General features: G+C 52.1%; 1 protein-coding gene across 4 annotated transcripts; it reads right to left on the reverse strand.

Moving 5' to 3' along the window:
• Window positions 1-289: 289 nt before the first annotated feature.
• Window positions 290-25,671, reverse strand: GPR156 (G protein-coupled receptor 156). 4 transcript variants are annotated; one of them, XM_071814107.1, is made up of 12 exons: window positions 25,507-25,671; window positions 24,194-24,400; window positions 16,093-16,239; window positions 15,833-15,975; window positions 13,025-13,164; window positions 10,584-10,719; window positions 9,651-9,761; window positions 8,534-8,659; window positions 7,974-8,069; window positions 5,057-5,293; window positions 3,026-3,184; window positions 290-2,418 (listed from the first exon to the last, which is right to left on the reverse strand). In XM_071814107.1, exons 4-12 carry the CDS (start codon window positions 15,935-15,937, stop codon window positions 1,234-1,236), a joined length of 2,295 nt encoding a protein of 764 aa, XP_071670208.1. In that variant the 5' UTR covers window positions 15,938-15,975; window positions 16,093-16,239; window positions 24,194-24,400; window positions 25,507-25,671; the 3' UTR covers window positions 290-1,233. The 4 variants fall into 4 exon arrangements, with proteins under 4 accessions (XP_071670208.1, XP_071670202.1, XP_065704619.2 ...); XM_071814101.1 differs by having other exon boundaries at window positions 24,194-24,615; XM_065848547.2 differs by lacking the exon at window positions 24,194-24,400.
• Window positions 25,672-27,127: the final 1,456 nt, after the last annotated feature.

The raw sequence follows: 27,127 nt of genomic DNA on the forward strand, positions 1-27,127 counted from the left end.
AAGGTGACAAAAAGAAAAGTGATATCGCCCTCTGGGGTGTTTTCATTTTAGGAATGAAGAGGGGCTATGGGAATATTGTTAGGACACAGCAGTGAAGGATTTCATCATCATAAAGGGTAACAGAGGGGGCAGCGCTAACATGTGTTGTTCAAAATTGGGTTTGGGATTCCTGTTACCTGCCTATTTAACAAAGTCTTTCTCCAGAGGGTCTCAGCATCCCAGACCTCTCCTGTAGAGGCAACAATATGCTGAAATGCCTTCACAAATATCCCAACAAAACCAGGCACACTGGATTTACTGTTCTTAATATTTCTAAGATAAAAATTAAACAGACTGTATTAATTTAAACAAACCTCTTTCCAGACTACATCATCCATACAAAGGCATACAGAAGGGCATAAGCCCCAGAAAAAAAACAAAGCAATAAAAGAAAAACCTTTTCAGGTCCTCTTTGACAATCGCTAGCTTGTCTTTCCTTTTCGTCTCTGACTTGAGTCTCGCCCATGACCATGCAACTGAACTACACAGAATGCGAAGACACCTCTAAGGATGGCACCTTCAATCTCCATTTTCTCACTCAGACACTACCAAAAAACACCCCTCTGAAAGCCTCCCCCACTGTGCCCCACTCTGACGTCTTTGCTTTGCCAGGGAGCAGTACCCCAGGTGAGTGGGAGACTGCAATTGCCCCTAGAGTCCAGCTGTCTCCAGTCTCCAGGTGGGTGGGATGCCGGTGAAAGGTTTGGCATCAGCACCGTTGGGGGAAGGAGTCCTCTGTCTGTCCGTCTGCTGCTGCGTGCAAGAAGCCACGTGTGTTTCTGAGATGTGGTGCTGCTCCCCACTGGTGCAAATCACCCAGCGCTCGCAGGGGAACCTGTCTGAGGTGATGAAGTTTGGGCTCCCACAGGCTGCTCAGCCCTAGTCTTTGGGCTGCTGGCACCAGGACTGACAGACGTGGTATCTGCAGGGCATAGGCAGCTGCCAAGAGCAGCCAAGGCAAAACCCATTGTCTCCCTCCCTGAGTGCTACCAACCACTTCTCAGCCAAACACAGTCACCGCTGACCAGGCTGGGGCTGAAACCGCAAACCAAAGCAGAGCAAGATTTATTCCAGACCCCCAGGTGTCAGAGCAAGATGTATCCCTCAACGGGACACATGGCTCTAGCATCGCTGAAAACACACAGTGTTTCAGGGATGGTAAAGCACTTGCCTTTGGGGCAGCGGTGCTCCCAGTCACACAAAGGTGGGCTTCAGATCTTCCTTGAAATTCACCACAGGCTGAGGACCACCATAGTGCTCTGTCCAGTGGTCCAAGCAGCCGCTGGGCTCTGTGTCTGTGTCCATGTCCGTGCTGCTGCTGCTCAGGGAGCCACGCGGGCTCTGGAAGCACACCTCACAGCAAGGCCGGTGGCAGCCGTGAAACATCTCCTCAGAGCTGCTGCTGCTGGAGTCCGAGTCCGGGTAGTAGTACAGCGAGCGCAGGGAGGGCTCCGTCGGTCCCCTCAAGGGGCCCTGCCGCCGCCGCTGTTCCTGCAGGGTGCATGGCGAAGCACCCTGGGACTCTGGCCATCCTGGCCACCCCTCTGGCTGCAGGCAGACCTCCCCAGGGGTAGCTGGAGGGGACGACGCTGGCTGAAGGAGCCCTCTGCCAGCCATCTCCTCTCTCCTTCCCAGGGAGATGTGTACTGACTCCCCATGGCCACAGCCACGCTCCTCCTTCACCCTGTGGCTGGCACAAGGGGACACATGTCCGGGGAAGCGGGTAGAGGTGACGGGCAGTGGGATCTTCCGCCGCCGCCTCGCCAGATGGGGGCTGAGGGGTGTGTGAATGTCTGGGTAGCCCTCCTGGACCCGCCATGTTCCTCTCTGCTCACCTGGGGGGCCCTGGCTGCCACGTGGGGGTCCCCCAGGTAAGGCTGGGCTGTAGGTTATGCTGTCCAGGCTCAGCTCTTGCAAGATTTCCCGCAGCTTCTCACTGCTCACATAGCTGACTTTGGGGGACAACTCCCAGGCCACGCCAGCTGGGCTGTCCTGACCCTGCAGCTGCTCCAGAGGCTGCCCCTGCCCCGCAGGTGTCCCACACTCTCCAGTGTCTTTCAGGCCACGTTCGACACTGTCCCCCATGTCAAAAAGCAGCACCTGAGAGCAAAGAGGATCGTGGCTCACATGTTTCTGGTGGTCCTGAGCATCACTGCAAAGAGGTGGTGTACCCAGCAATTGGGGTGGCTGCCACCCATCCTGTTCTGGATCTGGGGAGCAGTGGTCCCCTGGCGCATCCTTGTGCCTTCCCGAGCTCTGGCTGCAGGAACCCGCTGGTGGCACTTGAGGGCTGCAGCCACTCTCTGCAGACATCAGCCTCATCAGCTTCTCCTTGGCGCTGCTCACTTGCTCCTGCAGGCTTTCAATCACGGCGTTTTTCTGCACCAAACAAACAAGCCTGTCAAGCGCAGGGTGAGTGAAAGGTATGAAAACACCACCAGTGTGGAAGCAGGCGCTGCCAGAAAAAAGTATTGCCCCTCTCTGCATGTAGAGGTGCTCTGAAGCAGTGCAGCAGCAGGCCTGCAAGAGCCGCACCAGCAGCGTGTGTGACCTTGTCTCCCCCTGGAGCCCCCTCAAGCCCTCACAAATGTGGGTGCAGGAAGATGGGCAGCAGGACAGGCAGCTCTGTGAGCTGGGGTGCTCCTGCCCATGCAGTGTAGGTGAGGGAGCAGGTGTCTGGGGGCTTTCCTGAGATGGAGCATCTCCCCTCTAAATTAACTGTGTTTGATTGGGCTGTGGGAACCAGGCTCTCCTCTTCACCCTCCCTGTTTTTTTGAAACCCTCTGGATCTTGCCTACATTTTGGCACTTTGGGGTGTGGAGTGATGTGACAAACTGGCTCTTCCTCTCCAAAGGGAAGAGGTCAGAGGGGAAGTACCAGTATGGACTGGGGTGTACGGAAGGGCTGCTCACCCTGCAAAGCCTTCAGCCCACAAAGAGAAGGGGAGAAGCCGACACGGCTGAGGGGGCCCGGCAGAGCCCCGTACCTCAGTGAGCAGCCGCTTCATGGAGTTTTTCTCCCCTATCAGCTGGTAGAGCTGCTCCTCGCTGTACATCGAGCGGCAGCTCCTGCTCGGGCTGGTGAAATATTTTGCCATATGGCTCACGGTTTGGCTTTCTTCTTCAAAGGCTTTCCACTGCTTGAGCTGGGGAGTGGAAGAGGGCGTTATCGGCGCGGTACGCACAGCCCCTGCTGACGTGGCAGGAGGCAGGCACAGCTCCAGCACGGAGGAGACAAAGGGACCAAAGGGATGGAGAGGGGAGACAAAGGCAGGGTGTGACGGAGGAACAGAGACAAGCGGTGAGAGATGGCTGGGCGAGGGGCTGTGGCGTCGCTTGGAGCCTCCCAACCATCTGAGCCCTACCCTGTCCCTGGCTCCAGCTTTTAATGCAGAGAGGGTGGGCGCCCACCTGCGCTGCAACCCCTAAGCATGCTATAAAAGCCCCTTCCCCCTTCTCCCCATTGCCTGACTCTATGACAGACAAAGACAGTGTCACGCACGCCTCTTTATTCCCAAATCACCAGTGACAAGCTGAAAAACAGCAACGCTTAGTATCTGTTTTCTCATCTTGTGTCTGTGTGGAAGCCTCGCACAGCCCAGCTCCAGCTACTCATCGATCTCGGATGAGCAATAGAAGAGCAAGCCCACTAGGAAAAACAAGTTGATGAATTAAAAGATCCAAGTTAAATAAAATGTTCAAGGCCCCCAGGCTACAGCAGAAAAAATGGTGCAGGCAGAGTGCAAGTACAGCTCATCAGCTCCTCCACCCTCACCCCGAGAGACCTCACGCTTGGCAGAGCATCATCAGGATGCTTGGCACTTGTCAGAGGAGGTTTGGATCCCGCTCCCATGAGCTGGTCACCTAGTGGGCTGGGACTCTCTATCGAATGAAGTAGAAAGGGACCTCTAGAGATCATCTAGTCCTGCCATTCTGCTCAAGCAAGGACCAGGCTGCCCAGGACCATGTGCAGCTGGCTTCTGTATATCTTCAAGCACAGACTCCACGACCTCTCTGGGCAACTTGCTCCAGTGCTTTACAATTTTCACAGAAAAAAACAAAACAAAACAAAACAAAACAAAACAAAACAAAACAAAACCAACAACGTCTTTTTCTGATATTTTAACAGAATTTCCTGTGTTTCAGTTTGAGCCCACTGTCCCCTGTCCTGTCAGTGGACACTACTGAGAAGACCCTGGCCCTACTCCACCCCCATAGGAATTTATGCACATGGGTGAGATCCCCTGAGCCCTCTCTTACACAGATCTCATCTTTCTTCAGCTTCATTTCTTCCTCCCTTTCTCACCTCATTTCCTTGAGCCCAAACATCCCTCCAAACATAACACTGAGTAAACAACTGTTTCCTCTCCCTGTAACAATGGGAGCATTTTTCCCACTAATGTCATGGCCAGGCACACCAGGCTGCTCCTGGAGGACACAGGAAGCCGAACAGCCTTGCCTTGCCACAAAAGGCTTCCTCAAAACACCTCCATGTCCTCCCCCTCACTTGCAGCAAAGCCCAGCTTCCTCCTCCAAGCACGTAGAGAAGGACAGCCTCCCCTGGGAACCACCAGTAGATATGAAGCCTCTGAGCCTGGCCAGGCCATCTGGATTGCCGGACCCCACCTCTGTCCCTGCTGTGGGCAGAAACCCTTGGTGGGGTACGGGGAGAGGACAACTGCATGAAGGACTGACCCTGCCACCCACATGGAAGAGGAGGAGGAGGGCAGCAGCCACCTGGCTTCCACATGTGCCCTCTATGTGGCTGCCACCCACAGCACATTCTTGCAGGAGGGTTTCTGAGCAGCAGCTCTGCAATGCCCCTGCACTCCAGGGAGGCTCATGGGACTTGCTTGGGGAAGCAGAGCCATGGGGGCTTGAAGGATGAGCTAAGTGGGTGAGCCCAAACATTTGAGGAAAGGAGGAAAATAAGCGCTTTAGCCCACACAGCTGCTGTTGTTAAACTCTGAAAATGTGCCTGTTTTCAGCCAAGTGGTGGGACAGAGGTGGCAGTGTACCTGTGGGACAAAGATGAAGCAGTTGATCGTAGTTGTACACACGAAGATGCCTCCAGAGGTAAAGCCAAACACCAAGTTGTGCCAAGTGCAGAAGAAACGGTGAACTAAGCAGACAGTGCCGGCAGCCAAGAAAACGAGATTGACCCCGACGATGAGCGTCAAGGACTGGTTGACTGGTGGGGAGCTGACATTGTCAGTCAGACCGGCCAAGTAGGTCCCATACAGCAGGAGGATACTCTGGAAGCAGAAAAAAGGTTTTCAGAGTGTGGAAAATTACAACCTGACGGTGTTGTCATCTCCCACCTAGTACCGAGCCTGGTGAGCTCAGATACACTCAGCGCAATCCTAATGAATGCTCTTTGATCTATGATGCAGACTTTCAGTGCGGGGTGGTGATGTCACAGCAAAGGCCTGTCACGCTGTGGCAGGTCAGATGTGGGGCTGGGGAGAGAGGGCAGGAGCCAAGGGGCTCTGGGGGTCCTGACCGAGGGGTGCGGCGAGCTGAAGGTCAGGTCAGCAGGAGATGCCATGGAGCAGGGCACAGCTGGGAGAGACAAAATGTGAAAACCTCCCCTTGGGCATCTTGGACCAGGAGCAGCAAAGATGGACATACAAGGGTTGGAGGTCCCTGCGGGGGAGCAGCAGTGGGGGGACAGCAGCGACATACCTCTGAAGGAGCAGGAAGGAGATTCAGAAGGACACTCAGAAGGAAAAAGCGAGGCAAAAGAATTGGAGGTTTACACTGGAGGGAAGAGGATGTCCTTGGAGCCTCTTTAAATAGAAATCCAGGAAACTAACAGGTGCAATTCTTCTCCCTTCTCTTTGTCGTTTCCTGCCTGACTCTAGCAAGGGTGGAAGGGGCTATCAAAGTGCTCTGTACACAGAGGTCTTCTCCCCCCTGGAGAGGGTCAGTTGTTTCAGAGCAGACATCCTCACCACGCTGCCCCTTAAGTGTCCCACATGTGCATCTTTCCAGCATGCTCAGGATTAAACTAACCAGCAGGCTGAATCCCTCCTTTCCCAGGGCACACCAGCACACCTGTCTCTGTAGCACAGGGCGTGGTCTGCTTCCACGATCATTTGGAAATACCATATAACAAAATCCTTGCTCCTGCAAGGACCCAGAATACAGGGAACAGGACTTCTACAGTATTCCTGTGATTCCCAACTGTTAGCCTTCTACTAAGAGACGTGAAATTGTTATTTGGGCAACGCAGATGTTCTGTAGACCTTTCTGGACCCCTCCATGCTGTGGCTGCTTGATGACCAGGACGGCTACTGCCAGGGTTGGGGTCTGGATGGACACTCTTGCAGGCAAGAGAGGGTCACGTCCCTGGTCTTCGGTGAGACTCCCAACTTCAGAGCACCACAAATTCTCAAGGAAGTGGTTGTAATAGTGAGACCTGTCTCACTGGGAACTAGGCTGACACCTGACCCTGCTCTGTAGGATCAGTGCTGAATCAGAACCATGTTCACCACAGGGAACCTCCAAATATACCACCCAAAGGCAAGCCAACTCCTAAGATGCAAGCAAGAAAAAAACAGCACCAAAGTCCCATTTAAAATTCATACAGTCTGTCTGGGACATAGACAACAGCACTACCCTCTGGTAAACTGGGACATTCAGTAAGAACAGGGCTAATTTTTTTGTTTGTTAGTTTTAATCTTGAGCAGAGGACTTTGCTCCTAATTCCAGGCATGTCCTTGGCAAGTAATTTCTGTTCATTGCTCTATGCCAGTAAAACCATAATACACTGAGCGGCTTCACAAAGGGCTGAGCACATTAATGCTGTTGAAGATAAGTGCTACATACATGCAAATATATAGCCTGCTCTCACATTAGTGTAAATCCAGATTAGCTCCAGAGAAACCACTAAAGAAATAACTCCATGACCCCCATAAGGTACATAGGACCAGGGTCAGGTTCAATGAAGAGTACCTGTGACTGGGAATGGGGATGTTTCACTCGAAAAAGCAGTTTGTAGGAGCTGTAGGCAAAAGCGCTACCTGTCTATGCTCTTAACACAAACTCTGCATAAAATAAGAGGTGGAGACAGCACTGACGGCCCAGGGAATGCCTGCAAACCTTGGCATCAAAGTCCTTTTAAGGACAGGTTCGACTAATGTCTTTAAAATGAAGTGTAGAGGTTGGAAAGACTTGGCTGTGTCATGAGGTCTCTTCCTGCCCTTTTCCCTATGATTTTGGGTAGATGGTCAATGAGTGTTATACTACAGTGAGTCAGAAAGGAACTGCCTGTACTGCACGCAGAGAAGGAGCCGTTCCCAAAGAAAGGCTGTGATCTCACAGGCTTCATCAACATCAGCTTTCTGAAATGCATCCAGCCTCTGCCAACCCAGAGACACATGAGACCACAGATAATTACAGCAATAATTATACCTATGTAGTTACATCAGTATAACTAACTCTGCCAGAATAAGAATGGCCATGTGCAAAGCTACACCAGTGAAAGTGTCCCTCAGTGGTATAATTAAGCTGACAGACGTCCTGTAAAGGTAGGCACCAAGCACTTGTCATCAGCACCTCCCTCATTTGGAGTCAGAGAACTCGAGATGAGCTGCAAAGTGCATCACTGCGGCGGACAGTCATCTGAGGCTTTACGAAAAAAGCGTGGGGGGGTTGCAGGGAGAGAAACAGAGAGACAGTATGTGCGCGGTGTACGCCAAAGAGATGGTGAGGCAGGAAGAAAGTGGCTGAAAGGGCTTTTACCAGGGAATGCAAGAAAACATCAAGATAGGAAGGACCAGAGATGGGAGGGCTTTCAAGACCAACAGCAGTGGCTGGAATCTGTGATAGGCATATAGCTTGCGAGGGCAGTGAAACTATAATACAAATGCTGCTAAACAGTTTAGGTTGTGAGACTGGGAGGAGGCGAGAATCCATAAAGAGGTTACGTACCTTAAACCCTAAGATGAGAACGAGCCAAAGATCGGAATAAAGAGACGCACAGGACTGCACCCGGCTGACGGAGCAGGTCATGCCTTTCTCTGTGGCCTAGGAGGCAAGGGGAAGGTAGAAGTGAAGGCTCCTGCCACAGCCCGGGAGCAGACACAGACCAATGGGCAGACAGAGTACCCATCTGAGTGAGTCTCCTCTGTGAATTCCTAAGAAGAAAGAGCTGGTGCTGCCAGGGGCAAAGGGTTAAAGTGAAAAAGATCTCGGCACTCTGCTGCTAACAGGGCTGGTTAAACCTTTCTCCAAAGCATCTGCAGATGCTATGGACCTCTCCCATGTCACCCAGGTGACATGCATAGACCTGCAAGTTTCACAGTGCACCCTCATCTCTGTAACAGACCAGACATAAACCCAATTTGGAATGCCTAGAAGGATTTCCAGCTTTTTTTTTTTTTTTTCTTTTCCAAACGGCACCTCCAAATGCCTGACCATCTACCAACTTTGTCCACAGAGATCAGACAGGACACTGTGCAACCCTCCCTTGTCCCTCTTCATCCTTTTACCCGCAGTGAGACGCTGAGACTTCGGAAGCACTGGACTGGATCAGAGAACACCCAGGTCAAGAGCAACACGGCATCTGCCAGCACCAATGCTGCCACCATTGCCAGCAACTGGAGGTCTTTGATAATCTGCAAACATGCAAGAAGTAAGTGTTACTGTGGGGGGCAAACAGACACCAATAACCTCCATCCCCTTGGATCTCCTTCTGGTTGTTTCTTCCAAAGGACATGTCCATCCTAATACTACACCCAGAGTGGAGTCCAGCAGCACACCTATATCTGAGTCAGCCACAGCTCCTGTGGACACCTAATATGGCTTGGGACCAGATATAAACCCTTCCTGATGGTGTGGCTAGCTGGTAAGTGTTATCACAGAAAACAGCTCTTCTGAAACAAGACTACCATCTCTTATGCCCATTTCACAAGCAGAGACAAAAAGCGGGGGGGGAAAAAAGCTGTTAGGATTATTATTTTGCAAGTTTAGCAGAGATCCTGGTGCCTCAGGAATGGGAGTCCTTGCTGGCTCCTGGCTCCCCTGCAAACCCTCTTGTCTCACCTTTCATCCAAGACCGTTTTTTTTGCTGTTGGAAAGTGGCCACTGAAAGCTCTTAGTGCCATGTTACATGCAAAAATTTATACAGGTGGCTCCCATTTCCCTCCCAGCTGCTGTATCTGCTTCCTCCAGCACTATCTCCCTCACTTCAAGAGGAGATCAGATGCATCTGAGGATGACCCTACATCAGACGCCCTTGAGGATGCCTGGTTTATTTTCATCCCGCAAAAATAATCATCCCAAACCTGGACACAAACACCAGTGTGTAGCATAATGAAGGCACGCGGTCAGCATAAAATGAGAACAAGACCTTGCTTGGTGATGAGGCCAGGACTCTGCTGGGGAACAAGCAGCCTGGCAGGGCACCCACTTGCCTGTAGAATGAAAAAGCTCCTGGCCTGTTGTGCAGGAGTAATTGAGGAGCCTGCGCCCAGCCAGGTGTGAAACCAGACCTGTGGTTGTGGCACCCATCCCTGTCACGTGCTGGTTCTACCTGCTATCCGGCATTGCTGGTGTTTCCCCCGCTTGGGGAGTTTGTCCCCCACCCCCATGGTGCTGCGTACTCACCACCCGCTTGTCTGGCACCCTCTGGGTGAACACCTTGTAGAGCCGCCAGCTTTTCCCCAGGACAGGGCCAAACACCAGGGAGGTCCCCACACACAGCAGGCAGAGCCGCACCTGATAGGGGGTAGAGGGAGGGGGCTGAAGGGGCAGCCGTGAGGCTTACAGGGACACCCCACAGACTCCCACCCAGGGATGCGATAAAGATGGGTGGGGATGCATCTATGGTCTTTTGGCTTCTGGAGGATCATATTGGACACTAGAAAGCTGACAGCAGGGTGAAATAAATGAAAATGTGTGTATGCCTCTGCAGGCATCCCTGCTGCCTGTGTTTTTCTCCCCACTCCAAGGGGCTCTCGTTGAAGGAGCAGGCAGGGAGAGCCAGGCAGCTAAAGGAGGGGAGATTCAGGCTAGACATGACAAAACTATTTTACAAAGAGGGTAGTAAAACACTGGCACAGGTTGCCCAGAGAGGTGGTAGATGCCCCATCCCTGGAGACATTCCAGACCAGGCTGGATGGGGCTCTAAGCAACCTGATCTGGTTGAAGATGTCCCTGCTCATCGCAGGGGGTTGGACTAGGTGACCTTTGAAGGTCCCTTCCAACCCAAACTATTCTATGATTCCATTGCATTTCTACAAGCCCAGCAGCCTGCATGCCTGTGGGGCAGCTGCCACAGGTGCTGCCATCTCCCCTGGACACCTGCTTTGCATCAACCCTGGTGCTGCTGTGGTTTGCATGAACAGCGAAGGCCATTCAGACAGAAAGAATGTGGTTGCATTTTGTGTATGTGGAAGCCACAGCCACAGCCTGGCCAAATGCACCCAGCAGCAAGGTGGTGACAGGCTGCAGCTAAGAGAGAGTATGTTCAAACATGCATGAACATGCACATGTGTGCATATGTGAAGGCACCCGTCCCAGCAAAAACCACCCGCTCACCTGAATAAGCTTTTCCACTGAGCCTCCGGATGGCAGGCTCTGCTCCTGAATCCCAAAGAGGTAAGCACTAGTGTAAGTCAAGCCACTGCCCAGCAGGGTCACAATGTTCAGATTGGGGCTGGACATCTTCACAATCCTCCAGGAAACAAAGCAGGGAAGGTGGTGACAGTTACTGAGCGTCATGACCTGGCAGCACAGGGGCAAGGTCCCCTTACAGGAATGGCTATAAGAAATGCTGACACACTGTTTTCCCCAGCCCCTGATGTTCACAGCTCTCCAAAAACTCATCCACTGCTCCATGGTGCACACCCCATCCTCTCCCCTGTACTGCTAGGGTGCTTCACTAAGTATTTGTTTTGCCCTACCCCACCTTTCCTGTGGGACAGCAAGATCCCTTCTCCCCAAAACAGATGAGTACGAGGCTTGCTCCGTGGAACCTCTACCCCCTGTATGGATCTGTAGCACAGAAAAGCATCCCTGAGGCAGCTTCAGCCAGTGTCTTTATAGACAAAACTATGGGAAGCCATGGGCTTTTGGCAGCAAAGCAGCCAGGGTCACCACAGCTAGGTCTCTCTGCTACCAGTGCCTGTACCAGGCATGCAAAGCTATGCAGCATGGCCACCATGTGCCATGGCCACATGTCCCCACAGTGGCACCAAGCCTCGTGGTCTTGCAGGGGACACACAGCACAGTGTCCAGCTCAGCCCCCCAGGTTCAAGGCCAACATCTTCCGCCACTGCGCTCTGCTGTAAAGGGGCAGAAGTGGAAAACCTCACCAGTACAGTCTGGGGTGACTGTCCCCAGCAGCAAGCTTTGGGTATAGCAGCTACTAATGCCTCCAGGAACAGGCTCTTCCCACTGCTTCTTCCTTTGAGGAGGTACCTCCACCCTCAGCATAGTCTCAACATCAGGAAGCTGCCAACAATGTTTCAGGTTACAGCTTCTCCTCTGTAATTTCACCCTATCACTCACAATCCTGCCTCCCTCTGCATAGCTCCGTCCCTTCGATCTCCTGCTAAGTCATTGCATTTGTCTACCCTTGAGCTCCTTCCTGTCTTGCTGCCTCGCAGACACAGAGCCTGGGATTCAACCTGGCTCTCTCCCTCCCTGCCTTCTTCACCTTGCCTCAGCCCCTGGGGAAAGATATTCATCAGCTCACCCTCCCAGCTGCATGCTGAAAAAGGTCTCCTTTGCCCTCCCAGGTTCAGTAGGCAGACTTGTTATTTGCTGCAGTGCAAATAAATAACACACATTCATCACAGCTTCACTCTGAGGATATATTCAGGGACCTAAATAATTTGGTAAACAACTAAGGTGGCCAGCGAACTCAACAGCACTCTGCTTCAGTAAATCAAGTACTTGGGACCAGGATGCAGGTCATGCAGCTACTGCACCACCGTAGGCACAAGACTCAAGATAAAGCCTCCCGAGCAGGACTCTCCTGACAGTACAGTGGTTATAAAGAGCCTTAAGTTAACACAACCAGAGCCCTGGAACAGCAGCAGCCTGGGCTGCACTCAGATGCACCTCTCCACAAAACAACAGCCCATGGAGCACAAAGGCTTTGCCAGGTGAAGCTTGGGAGAGGGATGTGTCTCTATGGGGGAAGCAGTTGAGAGACCAATGAAGCTGAGGAGAAGGTGGTAAGGAAGCAGGTGAGACATCTGGAATTGCTGAGGAATGCTAAGCACTGGCTGAGACAGTTTGAGCTACTATGCTACTAGCTACTAGTTTGAGGAACTAGATGACTAGATGATCTTTTGAGGTCCCTTCCAATCCCTAACATTCTGTGATTCTGCGAATCACTGAGCCCCTTACTCGGTATATTCTGCATTCAAGGGAGCAGGAATTTTACATCCTTTGTGCAGGCTGAACAGTGCCAAGGAAAGCCTGCTCTTCACCATCAGCTTCTCTCACCAATGTAGATCATGTTCCCCACCAATATGGACAACGACCAATATAAAAAAAAGGTTAAGGCATATCTTTCAAAATCCAAGTGGTCCAATGGCAGGAACGATATGTGCACACTGTGGAGAGCTTGATGACTGTGCTCATGGACTATGCTGCTCACAGTGACGTTCTCAAGACTGTGGAGTAGATAAGGAGAGCAGCTCTCTGTCTGTTTACTCCTGTTGATGGTTGATGGATGCATGTACTGCTGCCTGTGCCACACCAGAGGACATCCATGCTCTGTCTTGTTCACAGCTCTCTGATTCTAGGAGGAAGGGAGCAGTCCCAACAGGATTGTCTCCACCAGTGATCAACACTAGGTCTGTGGAGAAAGCTGCAATATCCCTGGCATTGCCCTTTCTTTCTTATGCTGCTCCTTCAAGCTTGTACCTTCCTGATCCTTAGCTGTCCATCAGCTCAGAGCCTGGCCCTGAAGGAGCCTGCTGCCCCAGCTTGAGGGAGCTTTCATGGCAGAAGAAGGAAGCCCTTACCTGTTTTTCCTGAATCGAATTGTGAAGACAAGAAAGAAAAGTGCTAGCAGGACTCCTCCGGTCAGGAATGTCCACACAACTCCCAGGAGAGCAGCAGAGAAGGAGGACGGAGAGCTCTTCCCAGTGCGGTCAGATGATGTCTAGGGGAGGAAAAAGGGATGAGGAGGAAGAGGATGTTGCTGGAATGGTCACTCCCATGGATGCTCCCACTCAGGCAGAAAGGACTTTAAACCACATCTCCCAAACCCCTCCTCATGAGCAGACATCCTGGCACTAGATCAAGATCCAGTGGCAGAGCTAAGGAGATGTGTGTAGACAGGACATATGCGCTGCCACTTAATGACTGCACAGGAAGAGAGGGCAGCACAGGAGCCCTCTTCTTATGGCCAACTAGCCAAATACATAATAGAGCTGTACAAGTGACTCATAAACCTCAGGCAGGCCTGGTCATGGGAGAGAGGAAAATGGGTGACAGTTCCCCACTGTCCTTCTCTGGAAATAAACCTCTGTGGTACCCCAGTTTGTGGCATGCTTCTTTGGAAAGTTGGGTAGGGCATCCATGGCTGACCCCTACATGCAGCAGATAACCAACCAGACAGCTGACGTGACTGGGAACCAACAGCAGAGCTGCCAGTCGGTGCAGAAAACACAGAAAAGGGAGTGGGACAGCGATTTTCAGATGTGTTACGCTGTGACACACCGAGCTGGGCCGCACCCGTCTCCCAGCTGGCTGGAAACTAACTTGGTCCAAGGTAGACATCAGCTGAGAAATGGCTTTTGAGGGACACTCCCAAAGCCAGTACAATGGAGGCACCTCTCTCCTTGCACACAAGCGACCTTGTGGTCTCCATCTAAAAATATTCTCTGCTTGCTCCCTATTAAAATAAGATGGATAAAATGGTCCTACATGAAACAAGAACCTTTTTCTGCTGCAGATCTAGAACACTCCAGCATTTTTAACAGGATGTGGATGTGTGGGTTCATTCACACATGCTATGTGTGCATGTTACTGACTTTTTTTTTTTCCTTAAAAAAATCCAACAAAAACACTTTACTTTTACTTAACTGCTGGTGCTTGCCTTTTAAGGGGAAGGAGGAGGATGGAGACTGAGCTGGGATCACACACCTCCTCACTCCTCTTGTGCTAAGTCCTTTCCCAGGTATTCCAGTTCACCTGTATGCTATTACTCTGGTAGAAAACAATTTTCCCAACTTCTGCCACCCTGCCGAACTCCCAATTCTTCCTTCAAGGTCTGAAATGTTTCTGCTTCCAGCCTTGCTAGAAATAACTGCAGTGAGACATAAGGCAGTCATTTCAAGCCAATGCCTCTTCTCCCTCTTCACTAGCCAGGCTCCATCTCCTCTGGGTGAGCAAGAACAAGGCACAGCTTAGAGAATTAAAGCCAACACATAAGTCTTAAAACAAAAATGTGTCACCACCACACAAGCACAGCTGATCCCTGGGCTCCTGGCATGCTGGGTAGGACTGCTGGGTAAGGCAAACCCCTGGCTGGGAGAGGCAGCCAGCGAAGCGCCGATGCTGCTGCTGCATTGTGCTGGGATACAGCTGCACGCAGGGCTCAGCCTCGCTTTGCAGCAGTGTGAAGGGATCCCTGGGGAGACATTCATCTCCCTCCTGCAAAATGCTCCCTGTCTCCTCTCTCCCCATTCCCCAAGGCATCTTTTGGCTCTCTGGCAAATGAAGACCACACCAGACAGTGTGGAAATGGTCAGGCAGGTCGGTCCCCCTGCCCTTACAGCAGGGCTTGCTCTGCAAAAACCCCATCATTCAGCATGAATCAGGGCCATCTTCCCACCCGCCTGGAGCTCAGAGCAGCTGTTGGGGCTGCTCGGGGCTGGCATGAAGCTGTAACACCACCCTGTTTCTGCATCCTGCCTGGTCGAGCCTGAAGGTAACACCTGGCTTTTGCCAGTAAGGTGAGCAGAGCAGAGTCAGCATCCCAGAGCTCCCACACTTCACTCCCAGCTGCATCCCCCAGCAGTATCTTTCCACCTCTGTCTGCTGCCAAAAACATTGCTGCACCCTCTTCCCAGCAACCACCAAGGAATCCTAAACACCCCTGCAGTCTCCACCTTTCCTTTCCCAACAAACACCTCTCCCCCTCAACTGCTGTTTCCCTGGATGTTGATGCTACTTGAAGTTGATTGAGCGCTTCATTTGCTGCTGAGCGGAGTAAATCCTGGCCCTAGCAGGGGGAATATTAATTGTAAGGCAGCTGCCAGGGCCAGAGGAGCCAAGCAGCTTATGGTCTTCTAATTAAAGGCCCGTGGTCGTGCAGGATGCAGTGGAGAGCCAAGCGGGCCAAGCCTTGCTCGTCTGTCCAGCAGCCTCAAATGGAGCCAACTGCAACTAAGTACATCCCAGTGTCATTTCTACTGGCTTAGTGATGGGGGGGGAGGTACCATTTATTATAGAGGATTACTTTTAATTAAATCCTGCTCTATTCATATTTGAAAAGCACTTTGAAGTTCCAGGGGATGGGAAAAGGCCAAGGGCAGAGAAGGCTGTCCCAGGCCACTCCTAAGCAGCTGTCACACTGGCCGACATACAGGAGAGCTGCTTGACACAACTTGACTGTCGTGGCTGTCTCCTCACCTTCTGCCTAACTGCTGGGTGTCATCTAGGCAGGGCTTGTTTTGGAGGCCATCCCAGCAGGTGACCGTGCGCAGCCTCTGGCTGCACGGAGATTGCTTGCGAGCTGTGCCCCCATCTCCATCCCTCCACCCAAGTCCACTTCTTTGGAGCAGACATCATGTCCCAGAGCGCTCCTGTGCCTCCGTACGTACCACTGTGACAGTGCAGAGCTCCTGCAGTGCCTGCCGCTGCTGCTCCTGGCTGCTAAAACTGGAGCTGCCATCACAGAGCTCAGAGCAGTTGAATCCTGGCTCCATAGCACATCCTCAGCCGTCATCCAGCCGTACCTTTGGCTCTGCCAGAAGAAAGAGGGTCAGCTTTCTCAAGCCAGAAGAAGCCTTTGCCACATGCTGGACCTCCCCCTGTCAACAGGTCATAGGGAAGGGGTCTGGCAGCCCAATGCTGAGCTTACCCAAAGCAATGCCACACACATCCAGAGCCGGGATGGGGAGCGTCCGCCTCCCAGTGTCCCTCGGGGTGTCCTCTGTGATGAGGCGAGTCAGCATAGCGGGTGGGTCCCTGCGGAGCGTGGTGGCATCCTGAACCCTGCTACACCACCCTGTAAATCAAGACACGCTGGCGCCATGTGAGCCCTCAATCCCTATATCCCATCTGCAGAGGCAAAATGGGGTGCCATGCCAGTCCAAGCTGGAGCATTGAACCCCAGCACCCCCAAGCTCACCACAGCTTTCCTCTGCCAGCGTGCTTTCCTGCACTGGTGCAATTTCAGGGAGTCTCTTTGCAGCTCCCCTCCCAGCAGCCACTGCTGGTTTCCTGGCATGGTACCTTCTTCCAGCAAAGAACCAGCAAGTGAAGACAACAACAAACAGCAACAAGTGTTGCCATCACTTAATGGAACCTAAATCCTGGCCTGGGTGAGCAGGGGAGGAACACACTTGAATGACACATGTCCCAAAGGGTTTTGGCTGGCTCAGCCCCAGCGGCAGCCTGGCGAGCTCTTTATTAAAAAGATTTAAAAGCCCAGCATCTCTGTGCTCCCCAGCCCTCCCAGCGCTTTGGCTGCCAGGTATTGTCCACGCCTGCGCCCGCTCCCCTCGCACCACCTTTGCCTCTGTTCCCTCTCGCGTTTCTCTTTTTGGTGGGGATTTTAATAGGCCTCATTACCATTTTAGACATGAGGTCATACTTATCCTCAAGCATCCTTACTCAGTTACTATTGTCACTGGTTTTAATTAGCTTCCAGTGCACGACCATGAGCAAGTCTCCCGTCGTTAGCAGCTGGGGAGGAAATGCAATAGCTCACTCCCTATTTGCTCCTAACAACAGGTGGGAGGAAAAAAATTATCCATATCATGCTCCTCGAGGCTGCTCCCCAGCCAAGCATCCCCTGCACTGGCCGGTGCTCCATCCTTCCCTGCTGCTACTGCCAACATTTTGATCCCCTCTCCTCACAAGTCCTTTATTTGGAAGAACTCCTGTCATTACATGAGCAAAGAAAGAGTAAATTAAAACAAAGCATGGTCACCAGGACCTGGTCTGAAACTTGTTATTCTTCATGTGGGATAATGAGGATTCAAACACCAGAAAAGCTATGGGCGTAATTCTCAGCTTGTGTAAACTGATTTTCAGCTTTAGAGAAGTCATAAGTCCCAGCCTGAAAACATCCGGGTCAGTGGGCCACTCATGGAAAATTAGCAGAGCCACCTCTGAAGCAACAACCGCAATTCCCCCACTGGCAGAAGCCCTGAGGTACCGTGGGTCTGAACACTGTCCTGCCTGCACCAAGACTGCTCCCAGTGTAAGATCAGCTCACCATATCCTACAAACACTGTATCACACATTAGCCAGACTTAAGATTTTGCATGCATGACAGAGTTTTTTTCCAATAACACTGGTGCAAGCCAGTTCCATCAAGCCTCTCCCTGTCACTAGCTTATAGCAATCTGTCATGGCACTTCCCTCACAGCAGGACCACCTTCTAGGGCTTCCATGCCCTTCATTGCTCAAGCTGAGCTATCAGACAAGGGTACAGCTGCAGGATATCTCCAGCTGTTGCAGTGAATGCCAGGTATCACAACAACAGTAGAAATGCAGTGGGCAGGAACAGACAGGCTCCAGGTGAACAATTCAGGGATAATGCTGGTAAATGAGACAGCACATGGAGATGCTGTGTGCAGTGCCCAGGGTTGGGGGTAGGAGATAGGCACTGAACCTTTCACACTGCGAAAACCTGCAGGTGAGTGCTGCCCAGCTTCCCAAAGGGCTCAAATCCTCCCCATGCCCCCAAGTGTATTTAAGGACATACAATCACCTATAGCCCCTGTAATTCCATGTGAACTCCTGCCATGCCAAAGGGGGAGCCCACCTGCCAGGTGGACCACAACCAAGGCTGCCATGAGGCCAACAGGTGTGGCCCTCCCATGGCTCACAAATGGAGATGTTTCCACAAGGAGCATCAGTTCAGCCCCTGTTTCCCCAGGAAGCCGTGCCTCAGCAAATGGCAGGAGCCCCTTGGGGTCTCCCCAGACCCCACCCCACTATTCTGCAAACAGCTCCTGTACAACGTTGATAACAAGCCAAGCACAATTAGTGCTCATTGGTATGCAACAAAGCAGGCACTACCGTGGTTGTTGAAAGGCAACAGGCATTGTGAGCATCAGTAGGAATACTGCTCCATGGCCTGGAGAGCATCCAAGGGGACCAGTCACTGCCCTTCAGTATAAGGCTGGGCGATGGTTGGGGGAACAGACAGCAACACGGGTAGGAAAACACATCCTTAAAATGTGAGATTCACTTGAGGGCAGAGATCTGCAGGGGTTTTTTGAGGTCTGCCTTTTTTTTTTTTTTTTTTAAGGCCAAGATGCACAACAATTCTAGTGTATTTCTTCCAGAGCACCATCTCAGAATAGTTTCAGTTGGAAGGGACTTTCAAAGGTCATGTAGCCCAACCCTCCCACCTTGTGTCCCTTGCAGGGACACCTTCCACTAGACCAAGTTGCTTGAAGTCCCATCCAACCTGACCTTGAATGTTCCCAGGGATGAGGCATCCACAACTTCTCTGGGCAGCCTGTTCCTGTGCCTCACCACCTTCATGGTAAACAATTCCTTTCTTATGTCCAAACCAAACCTACCCTCGTTCAGTTTAAAACTGTTACTTCTTGTCCTGTCACTACAGACTTCGGGAAGAAGCCTTTCTTTGTCTTTCTAATAGGCCCTTTTAAGCACTGAAGGCCGCAATAAGGTCTCCCTGGAGCCTTCTCCAGGCTGAACAACCCCAGGTCTCTCAGCCTGTCCTCACAGTAGAGTTGTTCCAGCCCTCTGATGATTTTTGTGGCCTCCTCTGGCCCCTCTCCAACAGGTCCATGACTTTCCTGTACTGAAGCTCCAGTACAGGAGTACTGGGGTCTCACCAGAGCAGAGGGGCAGAATCACCTCCCTTGGCCTGCTGACCACGCTCCTTTTGATGCCGCCCAGCACATGGCTGGCCTTCTAAGTTGCAAGCATATGTTGCCAGCTCACATCCAATTTTTCATCCACCAGTATCCCCAAGACGTTCTGCACAGGACTGCTCTCAGTCCCTTCATCACCCAAGAGGAGTTATTTCTCATTGCCTGTGTTTGTTACTCCAGAAACATTAGGCTCCCATTGGGTAATTTCAGAAGAAAATTCAGCTCCTAGAAAGAGGAATGGAAGGCTTGGGGCATTAACACCTCCTTGTGTTCCTGTTAGCCTGAACATCACAGAGGGAAAAGGGAAGCCAGAAAGTGATGCTGACTGTAAGTGGAATTTACTGTCATTTGATTTTCAAATAGATATGAGGGAACACCATGAGAGCAGTTTCTGACAGCCCGGACACTCTGTAGAAGTGGTCACAGCATCAGGCTCAACCCGCCAGCTCTGCTTGCCTTGCTCTCCCCTTGCCACCCTTGGGGTTTCTGGTATTACATCTGCCAGCTCGCTGGGCCATCATGGCTGGTATTTGGTCATGGCTGAGCAACGGCGTGAAGTTAATAGGAAACAAGTGGCTGAACCACATTAAAAAATATTAGCACCATTATCTCTAACGCAAAAAAGAAGCACCAACTGTTAAAAACAATATTTGGATAAAAGCGATTTGTGGTCATCTCAATGGCTGGTCTTCAGGGCTGGAAAACCTGTTTCTTTAGATCCTTCAAGACCAAAGATTACTTATCTTCCAATACTGAACAACTGTAGACTAACGCATAAATATCCCTCAAAAAAGATACGGTTGATGCCATCTAAATGCACATCTTGACTGTCAAAGTTTCTTCTTCCCTTCAAAGCCTGTCTTTTGAAAAAGCAGAGGAAAAAAAGACTTAAAGAAGCTGAAAAATTGATGCAGCATGTATGGGCCCAGAGCAGGCAGAATGAATGTTTCACCCCAACCGGTTCCTTTTGATCTAGTGTTGAAAGAGAGACTTCTTCCCAAAGAACAAGGCGATGTCACGGCTCAGTGAGTCAAAAGGTGGAAAACTGAAGACATCAAATTGCAGACAACAGAACAATTGCATTCAGAAATGTGCCAGTTTTCATGAGCCCTGTAATCCTGTCTGGTTGTATCTGCCCTAACAGAGAAATAACACATATACACCTCTGCAAGGCTAGTGCAGAGCACATCTGGGGAAGCACATATGTTGGGGAGAACCTCTTGGGAGGATGGCTGTGTGGCCAGCTGCAATGTGCAGCTTTGCTGCATGCCAGAGAGACACAGAAGAACAACTGGGGGGAAGAAGTGATGTGCAGAGAGTGGAGCCACTCCTGCTGCCTTGGGAGAGGATCTTGGCTCACCCATGCCTGTGCTGCTACTAGCACTGCTGATCGGAGATGGAGGTCTGCTCCGGTGGGGACTAGCCCCAGCTAGACAGGACACTGGGTCACACACTCAGAACAGCAAGTCGCCTGGATAACTGTTCCAGCGAGATGAATGACACGAGATCATGTTTTGCAATTCAGAAAATGCTGGCACTTCTGAGAGAGGTTCCTGATTTTCCTTTCTGCTCTTCTTGTCCAACAAGATCCCTCTTTGTTTGATCTGAGAAACCTGCAATATTGCCAACCCCAAGCGATCAGAACAAAACAAAACAAAAAAAAATCACAAGCTAGACTTACTGCAACATCCCCCCCAACGGAGCTAGTTAAAAGTCACAAGTTAAAATATACAGCATATCTGAAGCTTATTTTTAATTTATATTTAAAACTTGAGCATCTAAGTTTTCACACTTTCCCCTGCAAACACAAGAAGAAAAAGAAAGACAACCAAGAAACTCTGCTCATCACATAATCCTAAAACCTGGGTTCCAAAGCCTCAGTCCCTGGGAACACGGAGGAGTTGCAAAGCCCTCACTTTGCTTCTCAGGAACCATGCCGCCTTCTTGCTCAATCCTGCTCTTTCCCCTGGGATTTCCAGAGGCACCTCCAGGCCTCTCGGAGACCTTCAGTCCTGGCAGGCAGACAGACAGCTAGCTCACTGCACAGCTGCACAATGGGTCATGTCACAGGGCCCAAATTGGGTCATCTTCCCACCAGGCAATGTCCCTGGCTATGCTCCTGCCCTGTGACCCACACCCAGGGTATGTGTGATAACCACCAGGAGCTGCAAGACCTTGCACTATGCAAAGGCAGGAGATGCAGGACAAGCTACTTCTGTCTCCCAATATACAGGGGACTTACAGGGTGATTCTGAAACCTGAAATTCCATTTTTTAGTGCAGCTAGTTGCAATTTTGAAGCCACCTATCCATTTCTGATAGCATCTCCCACGATTACGAAGGCAGCCACTTCTGAACGGCAACCGTACTGATCACCCCAGCACTGCATGTCTGGTCACTGTAGGTCCCTCAGCTTGGGAAGATGGCACCAGGTTGGCATGTTTAACTCTGTGTCTAGTCTTCTTAACTTTTTAAATGCAGGTTAAATACCCACCCAGCTTTTTTTCAGTTTTGTGGTTTATGCTTTGAATGTAAAAAAACCTCCATGCAAAAAAAGCAATGACTCTTTTCAAACACCACATGGTCCTGCAAGTACCTGGACTCACCAATCTCCTGCCACAGAGTCCTTTAACTCTCTGTTGCTGTACAATGATAGTCATATGAGAAATAGACACAGACTAGATTGGAGATGCTCAAGGGAAGGAAAATTGTGAGGAAATACTGAGAGCCTTGGGGAGCTTGCCACAGATGAGACCGACATGACCAGACCTGGCAAGGAGGTGAGCTGAATGCCTGGAGCCATTGCTGAGCAACCCTGTGCCATGCAAAGACCCTCCTGGGTGCCCATCTGTAGCAGAAGCCGAGCAGCACATGGATGAAATGAGCGTAAACCTCCAGGTTTCTTGCTCCCTGGCGTGGCTGGGAGCCCAGGGGTTGGGACCCTACTGTTCATCACGCTGAGTTCACCCACACTTGCGCTGGGCAGCTCAGCAGGGCTCCCTGCACAGTGCCCAGCCGCAGTGTGACATAGCCAGAAACCCTTGGAAAACTCCTTCTTGACAAATTTAAGTGACACCGTTGCTAGTGTAAGCCCACCTTTCCGCAGTGAATGAGAGAGGCAGCAGGATCCCTGCTGCAAGACTGCAGTCTCATCACTCAGGGCTAAGGCAGGCACAGCTCCCCCACCAGAAGCAGGGCAGGGGACATGCCCCAAGCACAGCTCCCAGAAGATGCGGTGCTGCTCCTCAGCCTTTTCCCATGACCAAGCCTCTGACCCCCCACTGGAGGTTGTGGTGGCTAACAGCCCAGCAGCCACGCTGCATGAACAAGGAGACTGAGCAGAAGTTTATCACCACTTTGGGCAGAATCTTGGGGTTTCATTATTCCATAACGACTTAATGAATAATTTCATTTATTAGTGGGACACCACACCTGCAGGTGCTGTTTTGCCTCCACGGGGCTGTGTCCCCATTTGTCCCCAAGCCAGGAGAGTCCCATCCTAAGCACCAGGCATGTGGTGGATGACCCGAAAGTGGGGCAGCAAGGGCTGCCCCTCTAAAAACACATGGCCATTTCCAGGCTGAACTGCACCTTCATTAGAAACAGCCCCAGCTGGTTGCATGGCCAGACTGTGTGGCCACCATATCATGTGCCCACAGAAACATGGCTCTTGCCTGCCAGGCTGCCTGGTGCAGCCAGGGAAAAGAAACATTGGAGGTGTGCAAAAATGCCCAAGTATCTGCCTCCCAGGCAGCCACTGTGGGTCAAGTGGTAAGCCCCCGTATATGGGGCTGGTCAATCCCAGACCCCTGCCAGAGATCACTCCCACATCTGAGGGTGGTAAAGCAGTGGCCCAAGTTGCCCAGGGAGATGGTGGATGCACCATCCCTGGAGACATTCAAGGTCAGGCTGGAGGGGGTTCTGAGCAACCTGATGTAGTTGAAGATGTCCCTGCTCATTGCAAGGGGGTTGGACTAAGTGACCTTTAAAAGTCCCTTCCAACCCAAACTATTCTATGGTCCGTGCCTCACAGAGGATGGCACCTTGTCACAGGACAAGAATGCTGCAGGACACCCTGTTGGGGCTGTGTGATGCTCACACTTGCCCACTGGCACTCTGACTCAAGGCACCATGACTTCGTCCCAGCATGGCATCGACAGGTCTCAGTGCTCAGAGCCTGGGGTCCCTGCCCATCCATGTCGCCCATATCGTCCCCTCCTGCTTCCCTCCAGCCACAGACATGAACTCTTTCAGTAAACTGCCTTTCTCCAGGCCATTTCTATCAAATGCCACTGCTTCCCAATTTGTGCATGCACCCCAATACACTGCTCTGAGGCATTACTCAGTCCCAGGCACCACTGGCAGCTCCAGCATCCCTCACACCATCAGCTCCCTCTGCCTTGAGGGTGTTTGCACCAGTCTGATGAACTGCAACGGGCTAAACAGCTGTATGGGAAGGTGTAGCCTGCAATTTTTTCCCTCTCTTTACTGTACCATGTTTAGAGAGCTGTCATGAATAAGAAGTAAAAAAGCCTGATGATTTAGTATTTTGATTTACAAGACAGATCTACCTTGTGGTTGAGGTGTGTATGACTTAATTAAAAAGCAGAGGCTCACTCCCACTGAAACCGTTCGCTACTGAGATATCAAACGCAGAGGAGGAAGAGGCCACAGAAGGGATATTTTCATAAAGCTACTTTTCAGATGAAGCCTATGCCCTCAAGGGCTCTGCATTTCACAAGCTGGCAGAAAGGCACAGTTCGTGCAATTAGACACCGGCCCCTCACAGGCTCTGCAGCACCAGCTTGTGTTTTCACAAGCAGGGCTAGGATGGTCAAGTTGCAAAACCAGACAGTCCCAAGCATGGCGACAGCTGCTAACCATAACAAGGTTGGCATATTTTTCTTTCTTTTTTGTTCTTTTTTTCTAAATTTGGCAGGATTTGGAAATCAAGTGACATCCTGTGTCCCCAAAGGAAAAGACAGAATGGAGCACTCTTTCTCCTTGCCCCTTCTGACTGAGCAGCAGGGAATATTTCCCCCTAGCAGTCAGATCTAATTCAAGGCTCTGAAAGCCCAAGATGTCCACAGCTCATGTATCTCACCTCTCAGGTACTGCAGGCTGCTGAGCTGCACCCAGTGATCCCTCACTCAGGCTTCTCCTCCCTTTGCTGGGCAAATAAACTGTCTCATCAATTGACAGGGCCACATCAAGGTTTCCAGGAAGTCCACCAGTGGGGGCTCTCTGCAGACGGCGGTGAGGCTCACTCGAGTTGAGAGGTACAGCTCCAGAATTGGAGGTGCAACTGAATCTGGGTGCAAAGAGCTGTTTGTCAACTGTGCAAGCACAGGGGTGTGCAACAAGAGAGGGGCACACAATGCCCCAGCACCAGGTGGGTGAGCTGATGCAGCAGATACATTAAGGATGCATAAGAAACACCAACTGCAACTCAACACTGACAGCTCCTGGTTACCAAGGATCCAGTTTCCTTGGCCTCCTCCCCGCCCTTCTCAGGCTGCAGATCACCTGTGGGGCAGTGGAAAAACCTAGGTGTGGGTGAGTGCTCCATGAGCTGCCCTCCCCAAGACATGCCCGAGCCCCAGGCTGCTGTGTTATGCTCAGCTCCAGCAGCTGCAGAGGAGCAAATGCATTGGGTTGCTTTCTGGGGGACTCTCATCCCCAGCAAGCAGGGGCAGGACCATGGATCCAGCGCTGAAGGGGCACATGAGTACCTCTCTGTCTGTCTCCCCAAAGCGGGCAGGTTGCACCGTGGGGTTGGTTGCAACCTTTCTTCCCCCAAAATTAAATTCAGCAACGCGTGCAGCTTGCCCAGGTAGCTGCAGTTTCGTTAGAATAAACTAACCAGCGCTGCAACTGCACATCTTTGCATCCTGCAGGACGGCTCTTTTCTATCGCAAAGTGCCATCAGGCTCCCACTCCCACAAGCCTCTTCTACAGCACTGCTTGGAGCTTTTGGGACGGCGTTTTCTAGAGAGCTACAAAACACCGGCTCAAGTCCAGCACCATTTTCAACTCAGGGGTGTACTCTGGGCACCGCCGGGCCAGCGAATGGCAAAGGAGGAGCGGGCACTCCATCCCCAAAATGAGACCCCAAATCACAACAGACCCGCTGCCGCGGACCTTTCCCCTCTGGCAACTGCCAGCCCAGCCCCAGGGCCTCGCTGCGGTGAGGGTCTCGCAGGGCTGCACCCACGGCACCCCGCTCACCGCGGGGAAGGGGGCACGGGGAGCCGAACACTCAAAAGCAAAGAGCTTCGGGGTAGAAAAGCAACTCGGGAGGTAAACGGCACCCTTCGTCTCGGCCACCCCACCTCCAGCAGGACCGGCTGGAGGGGGTCAGCCCCAACCCCCGCTGCCGGCCTCCCTCCCCCCAGTCCCCCCGAGACCCCGACCCACCTGCGGGGACGGCACCCGGGCGCGGGGTGTGAACCTGCGGGGCTGCCTGCAATCGGCGCGGGGGGGCGAGTGCTCCGTCAGCGGCCGAGCCGGACTGGGCTGGGCTGGGGAGCAGCCCCGCGCCGCTGGGGGACGCGGAGCTCCGCGCCAGCTGCCGCCCCGCAGCGCCCCGGCACGGTACGGTACGGCCCGGCGGAGGCGGGCGGCGGGGAGGGGCCGGGGCGGCCGCGCTCCTCCCGCCCGCCCGGCCCGCGGCTCCTCCGGGACTCCGGCCCCGTTTCCATCTGACCCGGGACAAAACTTCGCAGCGGCGGGGAAGAACCCAAGGGGTGTTGAACCCTGCTTCATACCGGCGCCTTCTCGCCCTCGTAATCATCGCGCCTGCTTCATACAACAGCAATGTCACCCCCTCCCCAAAACACCTCCCGTGTCAGAGCCCCACCAGCACAGCACAGCCCAGCACCCCTCCAGCCATATCTGACCTGACCACGATGCCACGTCCCGTTAGCCCCACGGATTGTCCTGCTGCCCCACGGCAATGCCCGTCTCCTATCCCTGCACCGCTGCTGCAGGTGGGGACACAACCCGGCTGGTAATAAGCCATCTGGCTTGGGCCCTCCCTGCAGCTGAGGCAGCACAAAACCCCCACATTTGTGGCAAAACCGGCCGGAGAAGGTGAGTAAATGTGAGGGTGGCCAGCCTGCACTCTGCAACCTGCTTGTGCAGCCCCATGGCTAGTGGTAGCCAACGTGACTACTGCAATAGGTATGTCTGCATGAGCAACACTCAGTGTCATGTGCACAGACCCACCACCTCTCTCAGCATCCCCGTGCTGCCCATTTCATTCTGCCTCCCACAACCCTGTTGCCCTCAGCAACTTCTTGGTCTCTCCCCACAAGACATCCACTCAATTTTACTGGATTTTCTTCCCCCACTCTGAAAGCCAAAAGCTCTGCTCCAGTACAAGTTTCTCTCCCAGCCTGCAGCAAAGTGCCAGGTGCTACTGGAAAAAGTTGTTTGTGGAAAGCCATAAGGCCATGCAGGTTTTCTGCCTTTATACACTCTTGGTTACCTCATTATTTGACTCTGCCAGGCCTCAGCATGAAGAGTGCTATTTTTTTGACTCCTGTCCTTTAATTCCCAAACCTGCAGAGCCATGGGCCAGACGCAGTCTTGGTCTGGATGGGAACAGAGAGGTTTGAGCAGCCCTGTTAGGTATGCTGTGCCACGTGGCACTGTCATAAACACACAGACCTGTTAGTTCTGCAGCAGCAACCAGCTTGTGGTCACCAGTTCAGGCAGCAGCCCCCACCTCCTTTTGCTGGATTTGACTCAAGTTCCAGATGAGAAAGAGGGGAAGCCGCATTAGGACTGCTCCACTCCCTTTTCCCATCCTCTTCTGAGGGAAAACAGAGAGATGTGCCCTTCCCCAAGATGTCTAACATACCACCCTCTAGAAAGTATTTCCCAGCCTGGACACTGATTGGTGACAAAGGCAGATAATTTGGGTTTCAGTCCTGGAGCTCCTGGTGGGGTAGATGGTGACATCTGGAGCAGGTGAAGGAGCTAGGAGCCTTCTTACTGCCATGTTCAAAGGAGAATGAAAAAGCGCCTTGAAAAG

This window comes from Patagioenas fasciata, chromosome 1, assembly GCF_037038585.1.
Source record: "Patagioenas fasciata isolate bPatFas1 chromosome 1, bPatFas1.hap1, whole genome shotgun sequence".
Classification (NCBI taxonomy): domain Eukaryota; kingdom Metazoa; phylum Chordata; class Aves; order Columbiformes; family Columbidae; genus Patagioenas; species Patagioenas fasciata.

Bases quoted from the DNA above. Each gene is read 5' to 3' on its own strand.
- GPR156 (XM_065848547.2), bottom strand. From the start codon at position 15,937: ATGGAGCCAGGATTCAACTGCTCTGAGCTCTGTGATGGCAGCTCCAGT. The intron at 13,165-15,832 runs GTACGTACGGAG...TTCCTCCCCTAG, and splicing joins AGCTCTGCACTGTCACAGTG to ACATCATCTGACCGCACTGG. The intron at 5,294-7,973 runs GTACGTAACCTC...TTCTGCTTCCAG, and splicing joins TTCTCATCTTAGGGTTTAAG to AGTATCCTCCTGCTGTATGG.